The sequence below is a fragment of the Dipodomys spectabilis genome, unplaced genomic scaffold, assembly GCF_019054845.1.
Source record: "Dipodomys spectabilis isolate Male_0828 unplaced genomic scaffold, ASM1905484v1 ptg000004l, whole genome shotgun sequence".
In the NCBI taxonomy this organism is placed as follows: domain Eukaryota; kingdom Metazoa; phylum Chordata; class Mammalia; order Rodentia; family Heteromyidae; genus Dipodomys; species Dipodomys spectabilis.
In genome coordinates, this window is record NW_024870681.1 from 10,822,880 (window position 1) to 10,838,616 (window position 15,737).

Here is a 15,737-nt window from a genome sequence, read left to right on the forward strand (position 1 = left end):
GCACAGGTGCAATGGACACTTGAGCGCCCCCCACCCCCCCAACCTGCCTCCAACTCAATGGTTTCTCTTTACAGTACTAAGACAGGTCATTTTAAACAATTCTTTTTTTTTTTTTTTTTTGAGTCTGCTCGTGGGGCCTGAACTCTGGGCCTGGGCACTGTCCCTCAGCTCTTCAGCTCAAGGCTACTGCTCTACCACTAAAGCCACAGCGCCACTTCCGGCTTTTTTCTGTTTGCTTATGTGGTGCTGAGGAATCAAACCCAGGGCCTAGAGCATGCAAGGCAAGCGCTCTACCACTGAGCCACCTTCCCAGCCCCTTAAAGAATTCTTAAAGCTACATTTAAAGAGAACAATAGGACTATGAAAAAAGTATTTTATTCCTAGGATTTCTAGGTAATTGGCAAAGAAATGTTCTAGTCTGAATAGTAAATTCAGTAAGCCAGTGAGCTCAGCTATCACATTTGGAAAAGATATCCACATCACCTCCACTGAAAATGTCATTGTACAATTCTGCTTTAGAACACCATTTTCAGAGAAGCATAATCCTTAAGCATAATCCATTCACTTTACATAATCCTTATTCATTCATTCCAGTGTTTGTATTTTAATAAGTATTAAAAATACAAACTTATCCACACTGAATATTATGTCCTCTGTAAATATGACTACTTTGAGATTAGTTTTGGGGTTAGGGTTCTTCCTCTGGGTCTCGTGACCGTTTCCGGGAATTCAACGAAAGTTCTGTTTGAGATGAACATTCAATGGTAACAGCATCTCTAAATCCTTGAGGCTGCAAGATGAAGAAAAATACAAAATACTTTAAGAATTTTTAAAGATTGATTTTCCACATATTTTTTAAGTAATTTGTTCCTTAGATAGAATTTTCCAACTGTTGTAAATAAAGAGGATAAACCTCATAGATAGTACAAGCCAGGAACTATTTATATATACTTATTGATTGGGAGAACGGCAGTTTGAGGCCAGCAACTCAAAAGTGAATCCCCAACTCAACAAAATAAGCAGGTACATGCTTATTCTAGTTATAAAGGAGGCTGTAAGTAGTATGAATACAGTTTGAGGCAGGCCCTATGCAAAAAGCAAGACTATCTAAAAAAAAATTTATTTTATTTTATTTTTTTTGCCAGTCCTGGGGCTTGAACTTGGGGCCTGGGCACTGTCCCTGAGTTTCTTTTGCTCAAAGGTAGCACTCTACCACTTGAGCCACAGCGCCACTTTTGGCCTTTTTGGTTTATGTGATACTAAGAAGGAATCGAACCCAGGGCTTCATGCAAGCACTCTACCACTAAGCCATATTCCCTTCTCTGAAAAATAATCTTTTTTTTTGTCAGCCCTTAGGCTTGAACTCTGGGCCTGAGCACTGTCCTTTAGCTTGTCAGCTCAAGGCTAGTGTTCTACCACTTGAGCCATAGCATCACCTCCAGTTTTCTGGTGGTTTATTGGAGATAAGAGTGTCATGGACATTCCTGCCCAGGCTGGCTTTGAACCACAATCCTCAGATCTCAGCCTCCTGAGTCGTTAGGATTATAGACGTGAGCCACCAGCACCCAGCTAAAAAATAATCTTTAAAAAAAAAAAAAAAAGCTGGGCACAGTAGCTCACATCTGTAATCCCACCTACTTGGCAAATAGAGATTGAAAGGATTTCAGTTTGAGGCCATTTAATGCAGTTTGAGATCCAACCTCAACAAAAAAAGCTGGATCTAGAGATGCATGTCTATCATCTTAGCTAGATGGGAAACATAAAAAGGAGGGTAAAAATTCAACCTGGCTCAGGTAAAACATGTTTTGGTTTTTTTTTTTGTCAGTCGTGGGGCCTGAACTCTAGGTCTGGACCTTGTCCCTCAGCTCTTCAGCTCAAGGTAGTGCTTTACTACTTGATCTGCAGTGCCACTTCCAGCCTTTTTTGTTTATGTGGTGCTGAGGAATCAAACCCAGTGCCTCATGCATGTGAGGCAAGCACTCTACCACTGAACCACCTTTCCAGCCCCAACATGAGACCTTTTTAAAAAATAACAAAAGGGAGTATTTGGAGGTGGAGATTGGGGAGTCAATAATAATAATAATAATAATAATAATAGGCAAAAGAGCTGGGATTCAAATAGTAAAATGCTTGTCTTTCAAGCTCAAGGCCCTAAAAAAAGGTTCTTATGACTAAAAAAGTCTAGCTCAGTGGTGAGGTGCAGAACTCCCCAAAAGAAAACAAAAAGATAACTGGATCTGTGGCTCAAAGTGGTAGAGCACTAGCCTTGAGCAGAAGAGCTCAGGGATAGCACCCAGGCCCTTAATTTGAGCCTCAAGACCACCAAAAAAAGAAAACAAATTTAAATTTTTGCCAAGCACAAGAGGCTCATGCCTATAATCTTAACTACTCAGGAGGCTGAGATCTGAGGATCACAGTTCAATTACTTTTTTTTTCTCCCGTCAGTTGTGGGGCTTGAACTTTGGGCCTGAGCTCTGTCCCTGAGTTCTTCAGCTCAAGGCTAGCACTCTATCACTTGAGCCACAGCGCCACTTCTGGTTTTCTGAGTGGTTTATTGGCGATAAGAGTCTCATGGATATTCCCGCTTGGGCTGGCTTTGAACTATGATCCTCAGATCTCAGCTTCCTGTGTAGCTAGGATTACAGGAGTGAGCCACCGGTGCCTGGCTTCAATTACTTTTTTATAGTTGACAGATATTTGTCATATGAGACAGTTCCACTCTGATATTCCATATATACACACAGTGTACTTTGAATGAATCCAACCTTTCCCACAATACAATACTTTTAAGATTAAATATTCCACTGAGTATGGTGGCACACACTCAAAATCACAACATAGGAGGCTGAATGAGAAAGAACTCATATTCAAGGCCAGCTTGGACTATATATCAAGACTGTCTCAAAAAAATTAAACAAAAACAAGGTCTCTAGAAAGAAGAAAAGGGGCTACTCAGGAGGCTATCATCTGGGGATCACAGTTCAAAACCAGTCTGGGTAAGAAACTCTTGTGAGAGTTTTTTTTTTTTTTGGTCGGTCGTGAGGCTTGAACTCTGGGCCTGGGGCTGTCCCTGAGCTCTTCAGCTCAAGGGGGGGCGCTCTACCACTTGAGCCACAGCACTACTTCTGGTTTTCTAGTGGTTTATTGGAGAGAAGAGTCTCACGGAGTTTCCTGCCTGGGCTGGCTTTGAATTGTGATCTTCAGATCTCATCCTTCTGAGTAGGTAGGATTATAGGCGTGAGGCACCAGCACCCAGCTTCTGTGAGACTCTTATCTCTAATAAAACACCCAAAAGCCAGAAGTGGAGTTGTGGATCAAGTGGCAAAACATTAGCCTTGAGTTCAAAACCTCAATGATAGCACTCAGGCCACAGGACTAGCACAAAAACAAACAAATAAATAAATAAAATAGGGACTGGGAATGTAGGTTAGTGGTAGAGTGCTTGCCTAGCATGCACACAGCCCTAGGTTCAATTCCTTAGTACCACATAAGCTGAAAAGGCCAGAAGTGGCGATGTGGCTCAAGTGGTAGAGTGCTAGCCTTGAGTAAAGAAAGTGCCCAGGACAGTACCTAGGCCCTAAGTTCAAGGCTATGAAATGGCAAAAAAATAATAATTAACTAAACTTCAGTTCAATTGTAATATTTTGTATATACACTTAGGGGATATTTTAAGCACGAAAAGTTTCTCAAATATGCTTGTTGCATACAGAAGTTAACAGAAGCAATTTGGAAATTATTTTTTCAGATAATTACTTCCCATCAACACCAAAATCCCATTCTAATCAAATTATACTGACTGTAATTTGAAACAGTACTGTAGATTCCTTCTGGCATGGGGATTTGTACAACGTTGCCAACCTGCTTAAGAGAAAGAGAAAAAAATAAACATATACAAACATCTAACTTTAATTATCTCAGATGGCTGCTGATTTTATCATTAAAACTGATAATTTTTACTATAATTCTATTGTATATAGAAATCAAGTAATATAAAAAGTACATATAAATCACAAAATATAAAAAGTATTTCCCTTGTAGTATATGATATTCGATGCCTATAGTTGTAGCTGCTTGGGTAGATGAGGCTAGATTGCCTGACCCCAAGAGTTCAAAACCAGCCAGGGCAACACAGCAAAACCTTGTCTCTTTAAAAAGAAAACAAAAACAAAACAAAAAACAAGCTCCAGTGGCTTAAATTAGCAATCCTAGTTGATCTGAGAATCAAGATTCAAAACCAGCTGGGGTAGAACATATCCAAGAGGATTTATCTGTCTTATAAAAAGAATCTTATTGGGCTGAGAATGTGGCTTAGTAGCAGAGTGCTTGACTACTATGCATGAGGCTCTGGGTTCAATTCCTCAGTACAAACAAAAAATAATAAAAATTAAAAGAAAAAAGGAAAGTGTATGTTTAAAAAACTTTTTAAAAACCAGGCACAAAAAGAAAGAAAGAAAGAAGGTAGGAAGGAAGGGAGGGAGGGAGGGAGGGAGGGAAGGAGGGAGGGAGGGAGGGAGGGAAGAAGGGAGGGAGGGAGGGAGAAAGAAAAGAAAGAAAGAAGCCAAGCACCAGTGGCTCATGCCTGTAACCCTAGCTACTTAGGAGGCTGAGATCTGAGGACCACAGTTCAAAGCCAGCCTGGACAGGAAAGTCCATGAGTCTCTTATCTCCAATTAACCACCAGAAAACCAGAAGTGGTGCTGTGCCTCAAGTGGTAGAGTGCTCTCGCCTTGAGCTAAAGAGCTCAGGAACAGCACCCAGGCCCAGAGTTCAAGCCCCATGACCAACCAAAAAAAGAAGAAGAAAAAAAAAATAATCTTATCTTTAGTTAACCAACACAAAGCTAAAAGTGGAGATAATGGCTCAAGGAGTACGGTGCCAGCATTGAGTAGAAAAGCTAAGGGAAGTTGTAAAGCCCTGAGTTCAAATCCCAGTACCAGCACAAAAAATTTCTCTGCAGGGCTGGGAAGGTGGCTCAGTGGTAGAGTGCTTGCCTTGCATGTATAAGGCCCTGGGTTCAATCCCTCAGCACCACATAAGCAGAAAAAGCCGGAAGTGGTACTGTGGCTCAAGTGGTAGAGCACTAGCCTTGAACTGAAGAGCTGAGGGACAGTTCCCAGGCCCAGAGTTCAGGCCCCACGACCAGCAAAAATAAATAAATAAATAAATAAATGTCTCTGCAAACAATACATATAGACTGATAATATATAGACATAATTATTACATAAAACAGGGCTGTATACTTACATGAAATTTTAAATCAAAATCCAATAACTGATTCAGTAAATTTTTTATGGATGGTATTACGAGGCTTAGAGGCATGGCTCAAGTGGTAGAACACCCATCTAACACTCAAGAGGCCCTAAATTCAATCCCCAAAATAATAAAAAATCCCTCCAAAATAATAAAAATAAAAAGATACTACTTATTCTAAACACCAAAGGTAGAAGAAAGTATTCTATTAAATAGTAAATTAATACCTGAAACAAAGGTTGCACCATATGATCCTGTATGTCTATGTATTCATACATATATTTTATATTTTTATTATTATACTTATTTACTATATTTTATTATTTATATAACTATTTTGTTTATATTTATTTATATATAAACTGCTAGAAGAGTAAAATCAGTAAGTTAAAGCAAAGTGTGGTGGCATATACCTGTAATCCCACATCACTTGGGAGACTAAGGAAGAAATGTTGTGAGTTCAAGGTTCAAGGTTAGTCCAAGCTACACAGTGAGTTTGAGGCCAGATTGGTATATATAGCAAGACCTTATCTTCAAAAGAAAGCTACCAGTTGTGGAGCAGGCTTGGTGGTCTACATAACAAGTTAGAGAAAAGTAGAAAATAAGTAGGTTTCATTATATTGTTATGTAAGAGTTATGTAGCCTTGCTTGGCCTTGAACTTGTAGTCTTCTTGCCCCAGTTTTCCAAGTACTTGGATAACAGGCATCTACCACTATGCCTGCTCCACAACTGTTAGCTTTCCTTTGGAGATAGGACCTTGCTTGTCTCAAACTCACTGTGTAGCCTAGCCTGAATTGAACTCACAATCTTCCTTCCTTAGCCTCCCAAGTGATGGGATTACAGGTGTGTTCCACCAAACTTCGCTTCTGAACTTCTTGATTTTACTTGTATAGCAGTTTCTCTATATATGTATATGTGTATATATGTCTCCATATCACTAACAGAGGTTCTACTTGATGTATTTCCTATGTCTCCTTCAGTGTTTCTGAACAAAAGTTAATGTAAATTGGTTCATGTCAACAACAATGATTTTTGTTTTTTGTTTTTGGGTCCCGTCGCAGGGCCTGAACTTTGGGCCTGAGTGCCGTCTCTCAGCTCTTCAGCTCAAAGCTAGCGCTCTACCACTTGAGCCACAGTGCCACTTCCGGCTTTTTTCTTTTTGCTTATGTGGTGTTGAGGAATCGAACCCAGGGCCTCAGGCATGCAAGGCAAGCGCTCTACCACTGAGCCAACTTCCCAGCCCAACAACAATGTTAACTGAAGATTTAGGGATATGGTTCAAATAGCAGTGTATCTTCCTAGCAAGTACAAAGGCCTGAGTTCAAATCCCAATTATGCCTACATAAATAAAAACAAAAGTACAGTGAGAGTTTTTTGTTTGTTGGTTGGTTGATGGTCATGGGTGGAGCTTGAACTCTGGGCCTGAGCACTATCCTTCAGCTCTTCAGCTCATGGCTAGTGCTCTACCACTTAAGCCATACTTCCGGTTTTCTGGTGGTTTATTGGAGATAACAGTCTCATGGACATTCCTGCCTGGGATGGCTTTGAACTATGATCCTCAGATCTCAGCCTCCTGAGTAGCTAAGATTAAAGGCATGAGCCACTAGTGCTTGGCTACAATGAGGGTTTTTGTTTTTTGGGCTTTTTTTTGGTCGGGTTTTTTTTTTTTTTTTTTTTGGTCAGTCATGGGGCCAGAACTCTGGGCCTTGGCACTGTCCCTCAGCTCTGCAGCTCAAAGCTAGCGCTCTACCACTTAAGCCACAGCACCACTTCTAGCTTTTTCTGCTTATGTGGTACTGAGGAATCGAACCCAGGGCCTCATGCATGCAAGGCAAGCGCTCTACCACCAAGCCACCTTCCCAGCCCCAATGAGTTATTTTTAAAAAATGAATCCTAAAGACAAAATTGGAAGGCTGGGCACTGGTACCTCATACTTGTAATCCTAGGTACTCAGAAAGTTGAAATCTGAGGATTTCAGAAGTGAAGCTCAAGTGGCAGAGTACCTGCCTTGAGCAAAAATTCTCAGGGATAGTGCTCAGGGATAGTGCCAAGGCCCTGAGTTCAAGCTTCAGGACACACACACACACACACACACACACACACACACACACACACACACACACGGTTTTGAAATTTCCAGCACACACACACACACACACACACACACACACACGGTTTTGAAATTTCCAGGACACACACACACACACACACACACACACACACACACACACACACACACACACACACGGTTTTGAAATTTCCAGCACACACACACACACACACACACACGCACACACAAGGTTTTGAAATTTCCAGGACACACACACACGTTTTTGAAATTTCCAACACACACACACACACACACACACACACACACACGTTTTTGAAATTTCCAGGACACACACACACACACACACACACGCACACGCACACACACACACACGGTTTTGAAATTTCCAGGCTGAACAATCTCAAATCTTTTATGTCATGTCTACATATCAGGAGACATAAATGAGTAATTAAACCAAAGAACCACTTGGCTCACGGCCCCTGCTGAGATGAAGCTTAACATATGGCTGAACTACATAGTTTGGGTCAGGAAGAAACAAGACAGAAGCACAATTTGTGCTCTAAAGCTGAGCACACATACGAAACACTGTGAGGGGGTGTGATGTATTACTCCACTCTACCACACCAGATCTTCTTGGCAAAGAATAGTATAGTTCTGAACAATCTTGGCCTCACATTATCATGAATATGCAAATTAGAGGAAAACCCACATGATAAGGACACAGATACAGCATTTCTTTTAAGAACTTTTAGAAGGTTATTTCATTATTAGTCAAAAGTTAAATCAGATGTTGTTGGTAAAGGATGGGATCTGGTGCAGGATAATGGATCTAAGTTCAATTCTCAATATAAATCTGGCTAAATTAAACTTTTTCAGGGGGCTGGGAAGGTGGCTCAGTGGTAGAGTGCTTGCCTTGCATGCCTGTGGCCCTGGGTTCGATTCCTCAGCACCACATAAGCAAAAAAAAAATGTTTTTCAGTTCTTTGGCTTCTTCAATATAAATATAAATTCCCATTTCTTTTTTTTTTTTTTGCGGGGGAGGAGGGGGTGTGGTCATGGGGCCTGAACTCTGGGCCTGGGCGCTGTCCCTCAGCTCTGCAGCTCAAGGCTAGTACTCTACCACTTGAGCCACAGCACCACTCCTGGCTTTTTCTCTGCTTATGTGGTATTGTGGAATCGAACCCAGGACCTCATGCATGTAAGGCAAGCACTCTACCACTGAGCCACCTTCCCAGCTCCATAAATTCCCATTTCTATCCTTTCAAGATAAACTGGATTTTAAAAAGCATGTATTATAATGGCATTTGCAGGGAAATGGATGGAGCTAGAAGGAATCATGTTGAGCGAGGTAAGCCAAGAACGAAGAGACAAACGGTACATGGTCTCCCTCATAAGTGGATGCTAAATCCAAAAGGTTAGGTGATACGACAAAACTAACAGGACTTAAGAAACAAAGAACTCCCGCTCATCTGGTTGAACCACTACTAAATATCCTCATGCTGCTGATCACAAATATGGTATATAACATGTGAACACTGTTATATATTACAGACTGTGGTAGACAATTTGCTCCAGGGAAGTTAGAATGAACTTGTGACTTTGAAATTATGTAATCATTTAATCACAATCAAAAAAAAAAAAAAGAACCTCGGGGAAGGGAGGGAGGGAGGGGATGGTAGGGGGAAAACAATGGAGGGGGTAACAATGTTCAAGAGGAGGTGTACTCATAACCTCACTCATGTAACTGTAACCCTCTGTATAGTAGCTTTACAATAAAAAAAAAAAAAAAAAGAAAAAAAAAAAATAAAAGCATCACCATTGCAAAAAAAAAAAAAAAGCATGTATTATTTTATTTAACTTTGGAGCTGGGAGGTACCTCAGTAGTTGAGCATGTACTTAACATGCTTTACAAAGCCTTAGGTTCAATCATCAACATTAACAAACATAAATCATGTATAAACCAAGAAAAAAAAAACTCACAACACAGAGTGCTGGTGTAATCCTGTTACTCAAAAGGCCAAGATGACAGGATTGTCTATCAAAACCAGCCAGGGCAGGAAAGTTTGAGAGACTCTTATCTCCAATTAACCACAAAAAGCTAGAAGTGGAGCTGTGGTTCAAGTGGTAGAGCACTAGCCTTGAGCACAAAAACGCTCAGGGACAGCACAAAGATCCTGAGTTCAAGTCCCAGAAGTGGCAAAAAAAAAAAAACCACCACACAACCCCCACAAAACAATTTCATATAACTTTAATGATTTAAGGATACCTAGTTTTGGGGCTGGGAATGTGGCTTAGTGGTAGAGTGCTTGCCTACCATGCATGAAGCCCTGGGTTTGATTCCTCAGTACTACATAAACAGAAAAAGCTAGAAGTGGCAAGTGGCAGAGTGCTAGCCTTGAGCAAAAGAGCTCAGGGACAGTGCTCAGGCTCTGAGTTCAAGCCCCAGTCTGGCAAAAAAAAAAAAGATACCTGGTTTAAAACAATAAAGAACAAAACTATATTAATTCTTAATTACTAAATGATATCAAATTGTTATAAAGTATGCACATTACTTATATATCCACAGGAAGAAAAGGATTTTACTTAAAAAAGAGAATAATACGTCTTTATATTTTCTTTTTGTTGGTCATGGGGCTTGAACTCTGGCCTGGGCACTGTCCCTGAACTCTTCAGCTCAAGGCAAATCCTCTACCACTTGAGCCACAGCACCACTTCTGGTGTTCTGGTGATTAATTGGAGATAAAGAGTCTCAGGGACTTTCCTGCCTGGGCTGGCTTTGAACTGCAATTCTGAGATCACAGCCACTGGCACCCGGCTTATTACCAACTTTTTACAGCAGTTCTCTGCTGAAGAAAGAATCCAGCACTGGTTGAATATCCGTAACCTGGGAAAGTCCAAAATACAAAATTATGAAACTTTGAGAGCTGCCATGATGCCATGAGTGGAAATTTTTGTACTAAAAAAGTTTGTGTCATGTATAAGATTATTAAAAATTTGTACAAAATTACTTTCTTGTTATCTATATACAAATATTCCAAAATCTGGAAAAAAAATCTGAAACATTTCTAGTCTCAAGCATTTTGAATAAGGGTTATTTTATATATAGTGAGTTACTTCAGAATTAGGGAAAGAGTAAATTGTTTTGCTGTCCATATTATGAAGAAAATAAAAAGGTAGTAGAGAGCTTCAGAAATGCTATTTTTAAAGAAGAGACAACTAGGTGCGGGTGGCTCACGCCTGTAATCCTAGCTACTCAGGAGGCTGAGATCTGAGGATTATGGTTCAAAGCCAGCCCAGACGGCAAAGTCCATGAGACTGTTATCTTCAATAAACAATTCATAGAAAGCCAGAAAAGGTGCTGTGGCTCAAGTGGTAGAGTGCTACCCTTGAGCAAAAGAAAATCAGGGATAGCTTCCAAGCTCTGACTTCAAAGCCCCAGCACTGGCACAAAAAAAAAAAAAAAAGAAAAGAAGAAGAAGAAGAAGAGGAGGAGGAGACAAAGAAAGAAGAGAGAGAGAAGAGACAAACTATATGAACCATTTTGAAAGTCATATAGAGAAGTATAGTGAGTTTTGCTATTAGCTTGAAGTTAATAAAATCTATCTTGTCCAGGCATGATTTTCTTCAATTTTTAAAGCAAATCAATGCAACCAAAAAAAAAAGTCACTGAGCAGACCCAATATGTATTTAGGTGACCCTTTTTGTTGTCTTTGTCTACATATGCTTCAGTTTCCTCCTTTATTAGAGCATTTCCATACCAAGTTCTCTAGGTTATGTCAATTAATAACAAAGCAGAAAGGCTGGCATAAATGTGACATTTCTTAAAATGCCGAATAAAAGACTTCATAGTTTTCAATGGCCTATTTTAAAGCAAAGGGAAAACTGGTTCATTCACTTGCTCAGCAGCTTTAAAAACAAACACAAAGGTTTCATGCTGCCATGGCTTTATTTTAAAGAACAATACTTGTGAAAGGCAGGTAAAGTACATGGGTAATAAAAGCAGGACAAGAAAATGGAAAAATTTTAAAAAGACACAATTTCATACAAGAATTATATCAAGCAACTAAAAACACCATCCTATTTCCACATAAATTGGTCCTAAAGCTAACCTCAAAAGTTCCCTTTTGTCCTGATTTTATTCTTTCAGTCTCTTTTAGGAACACAGAGTACCACCTCCTTCTGCATGGTTAATAAATGACTTCAAAGAGTGTTAGAAGGTGGCAATTCCTTAGCCACCTACTTGTTTCAGGTGCATGCACCCCATCATTTAAATATTCCAAAGAATTCCCTATGTCTCTAAATGGGCGATATAACAGCGTGTTTCTATGTTTGCTCTAACTGATTTCAAAGAACACCACAAAAGTATTAGTTCATGGGTCACTGTAATCTCATCCTGGAGACTACCTCAAGAAACTACTAAGAGTTTGTAATAATACTAACACTCAGAATTATTAACTTGTTTCTATACTAACCTTTGCTTTTGATCCCAATGAAAAATTAGCCTTATTGTAGCAGCATGTCCCCAGCTTTCCCCTGAAAGAAAAGAACATAACTGTTGTAATGTCTTACCAAGTTATAAATTCCATAGAATGTCTCTAACAAATAAAAGTCCTACTTTACTAAATTTAATATAATGAGAATATACTTGGCTTCAAAATCCCTAGGACATGAGTAATATTCTAAGATATCTATATCTATATAGTTTTATTTGAATAGGGAAATACTGCAAATGATTCTTCTCAGTTGCTTTTTTTTGCCAGTCCTTGGGCTTCAACTTGGGGCCTGGGTACTGTCCCTGAGCTTCTTTTGCTCAAGGCTAGCACTCTACCACTTGAGCCACAGCACCATTTCCAGCTTTTTCTGTTTATGTGGTACTGAGGAACTGAACCCAGGGCTTCATGCATGCTAGGCAAGCATTCTACCACTAAGCCACATTCCCAGCCCCTCTCATTTGCTTTTTGAAAAGTTTATAGTTTTGTTTTTTAGTTTTGGAAATACCTGAGTTTGAACTAAGGGCCTTAAAATTACTCAGCTGGCCTGATCAGTCAGTGCTACAACACTTGAACAATGCCTCCAGCCCAGCTTTTTACTAGTTAAAAGGAAATGGAAACTGTATTACAGACTTCTCTGTGGTGGCAGGTTTCAAACTGATCTCAGGCTTCTGAGTAGCTAAGATTATAGGTGTGAGCCACCAGTGCCTAGATAACTTTATAGTTTTAGTGAGTATATTTGTTGATAGTCTATATCATCAGGATTAGTAATGTATTTCTGATATCCAGAAGAATAATTAAAAAACATAAGAAAATATTCTTTAAAAAAAAAAAAAAGAAAAAGGTAAGAGTCTCACTATGCTGGCCTTCAACTGTTTGGGTTCGAGTAATCCTGTACCTCAGTCTTTGAGTAGCTGAGATTCAGAGGCCTATCAACATGGCTGTCAAAAACAAAAATATTCATACAGATCTTAGTGGAAATAAATCCAGAAGCATTGTATTCTCACAAAAATCATACCTAAGATTAGGGATACATTCTTGTTTATTTGTTGTACTATAGTTTGTATTTAAATAGATTCACTCTTCCTTTTAACTAAGATTGTGAGGATCTGATTGTGAGGATCTAATGGGAAGAATTATTATTATTATTATTATGGTTGGTCATGGTGCTTGAACTCAGCATGGGCACTGTCCCTCAGCTCTTCAGCTTAAGGCTGGTGAGCTCTACCACTGTGAGATACAGCATCACTTTTCTGGTAGATAACTGGAGATAAGAGTCTCATAGCCTTTCCTGCCCAGCTGGCTTTCAACTGAGATCCTCTAATCTCAGCCTCCTGAGTAGCTAGGATTACAGGTGTAAGCCACCAGCATTTTGCAAAAATTATCTTTGAAAGCTTATATAACAGCTGCCAGATATTAGACATTCAATGGATGTGAAATAAGTGAAAAGATCAGTCAGTATCTCAAGGCACTGTGCTTGGAACTAAGATGTATCACTAAACAAAACAAATACTCTCTGCTTTCATAAAGCTTATAGCACTCAAGCATCAAATAAAAACAGAAAAACTGTGATAAACTAAAACTATTTATTTCATATTTTACCTACCTAATGCAGGAACCAGCAAGGCCTGGTTTTTATCAATCTTTGTTGTCATTTGATTAGTTAAAATTACCTACAAAAGCAAATGTGAGCAAGTTAGGTGCAAAAAATTATCATATAAGTCCTGTGATTCTAGTACTCTGAATATATTAACTGTTGAAAACATATTAGCTGGGCACTGGTGGCTCACACATAATCCTAGCTACTCAGGAGGTTGAGATCTGAGGATCGCTAGTCCTTGGGACTCATCTTCAATAAACTACTCAGAAAAATTTGGAAGTGGTGCTAACCTTGAGCAAAAGAAGCTCAGGGGCAATGCTCAGGCCTTGAGTTCAAGCCCCAGGACCAGCAAGGGTAAAAAAAACCAACCAACCAAACAAACAAACAAAAAACAGTGGGGCATGGTGGCTTGTGCCTATAATCCTAGCTATTTAGGAGGCTGAGATCTGAGGATGGCAGGTCAAGCCAGCCTGGGCAGGAAAGTCGGTGAGACTCTTATCTCCAATTAACCACCAGAAAACTGAAAGTGGTACTGTGGCTCAAAGTGGGAGAGTGCTTGCCTTGAGCTGAAGAGTTCAGGGACAGCACCCAGGCCCAGAGTTCAAGCCCCACAATCAACAACAACAACAACAAAAAATAGACCAAATAATAATTTTGTGTGTGCCAAAAGATAAACAACAACAACAAAAATCCCACAACAGCAGCAGCAACATCAGTTGGAGTGAACATTTACTGAAGGCTAAATACATGCCAGAAATTATGTTAGGGGCTGGGAAGGTGGCTCAGTGGTAGAGCGCTTGCCTTGCATGCTCAAGGCCCTGGGTTTGATTCCTCAGCACCACATAAGAAAAAAGCTGGAAGTGGCGCTGTGGCTCAAGTGGTAGAGCACTAGCCTTGAGCTGAAGAGCTGAGGGACAGTGCCCAGGCCCAGAGTTCAGGTCCCACGACCCGACCCAAACAAAAAAAAAAAAAAAGAGAGAAATTATGTTAAATATATTTTACATTCACTATTTTATCTAATCCTCACAACTACTCTATGCATTAGGTAGTTATTATTATCTTTTTTTTTTTTTTCTTGGGGCTTGAATTCTGGGCCTGGGCACTGTCTCTGAGCTCTTCAGCTCAAGATAAGCACTCTATACTACTTGAGCCACAGTGCCACTTCTGGTTTTCTGGTGGTTAATTGGAGGTAACAGTCTCATGGACTTTCCTGCTAGGTCTGGCTTTGAACCGCAATCCTCAGATCTCAGCCTCCTGAGTAGCTAGGATTACAGGCGTGAGCCACCAGCATCCTGTTTGGGTACTGTTATTATTAAAGTTTTCCTCATAAAATATAGAAGTTAGAAATACTGAGTTGGAGTTATTACTACTGCTTCTCTAGAAATCTTTACTCAAGAAATATAAATTTTTGCTATGTGCTGGTAGCTCATGCCTGAAATCTTAGCTATTCAGGAGTTTGAGAGCTGAGGAATGCAGTTTGAAGCAAGCTGGAGCAGAGAAGTCCATGAGACATTTATCTCCAATTACTGTGCAAACAGCCAGAAGTAGAGCTGTGCTTCCAGTAGTAGAGTGCCAGCCTTGAGCAAAAAAGCTAAGGGACAGGACCCAGACCCTCAGTTCAAGACCCAGTACCAGCACAAGAAAGAAAGAAAGAAAGAGGGGGGAAGGAAGGAGGGAGGGAGGGAGGGAGGGAAGGAGGGAGGGAGGGAGGAGGGAGGAGGGAGGGAGGAAAGAAAAAGAAAGGAAGAAAGAAAGAAAGATAGAAGAGAGAAGAGAAGAAAGGAAAAAAGGAAAAAAGACGGTTTGCCTGGTCCCATTGCAATACCCTACAATGATTTTTTTTTTCTACAAGGGAGAGAACTGTGGTCCATCTAGATTCTAGATGTGTGTATGTGTGTATGTGTCCTGGCACTTGAAATCAAGATTCATGACATATTCCTGAGCTTTTTTTTTTCCTCAAGGCCAACTCATGAGCCACAGCTCCAATCCTGGTATGCATGTGTGCATGCATGTGCATGTTTGTGTAACTGGAGGTAAGGGTCTCACAGACTTTCTCTCCCAGCTGGCTTCAAACTGAATCCTCAGATCTCAGCCTCCTGAGTAGTTAGGATTATAAGCACGAGCTACTGATACCCAGCCTCCATCTAGATTTTAGTCAGATATCAAAAGGATTATATGATTTTTTTTAGGTTCTTCACCCCTTACATGCCACAGTGCTTTCCTCATTTGTTATCTTACACCAGGCATCTCAGAATAAGCTGAGCAGGAATTTTAATTGTTAATTAACTGTAATGTATGACTAACTAGCATCTTCCAACATGCTGA

General features: G+C 40.1%; 1 protein-coding gene across 3 annotated transcripts in view; it reads right to left on the minus strand.

The window, feature by feature from the left end:
• Window positions 1-376: 376 nt before the first annotated feature.
• Rad51c (RAD51 paralog C) overlaps window positions 377-15,737 on the minus strand; it is a 37,047-nt gene continuing 21,686 nt past the window's right edge. Inside the window, exons 5-8 of one of the 3 annotated variants that reach the window (XM_042692560.1) lie at window positions 13,419-13,485; window positions 11,795-11,855; window positions 3,798-3,861; window positions 377-790 (exon numbers count right to left, since the gene is read on the minus strand). In XM_042692560.1, the coding sequence (XP_042548494.1) occupies window positions 689-790; window positions 3,798-3,861; window positions 11,795-11,855; window positions 13,419-13,485 (294 nt within the window). In that variant the 3' untranslated portion in view covers window positions 377-688. The remainder of the gene's footprint in view (window positions 791-3,797; window positions 3,862-11,794; window positions 11,856-13,418; window positions 13,486-15,737) is intronic. The other 2 variants (XM_042692554.1, XM_042692547.1) reach the window with 2 other exon arrangements.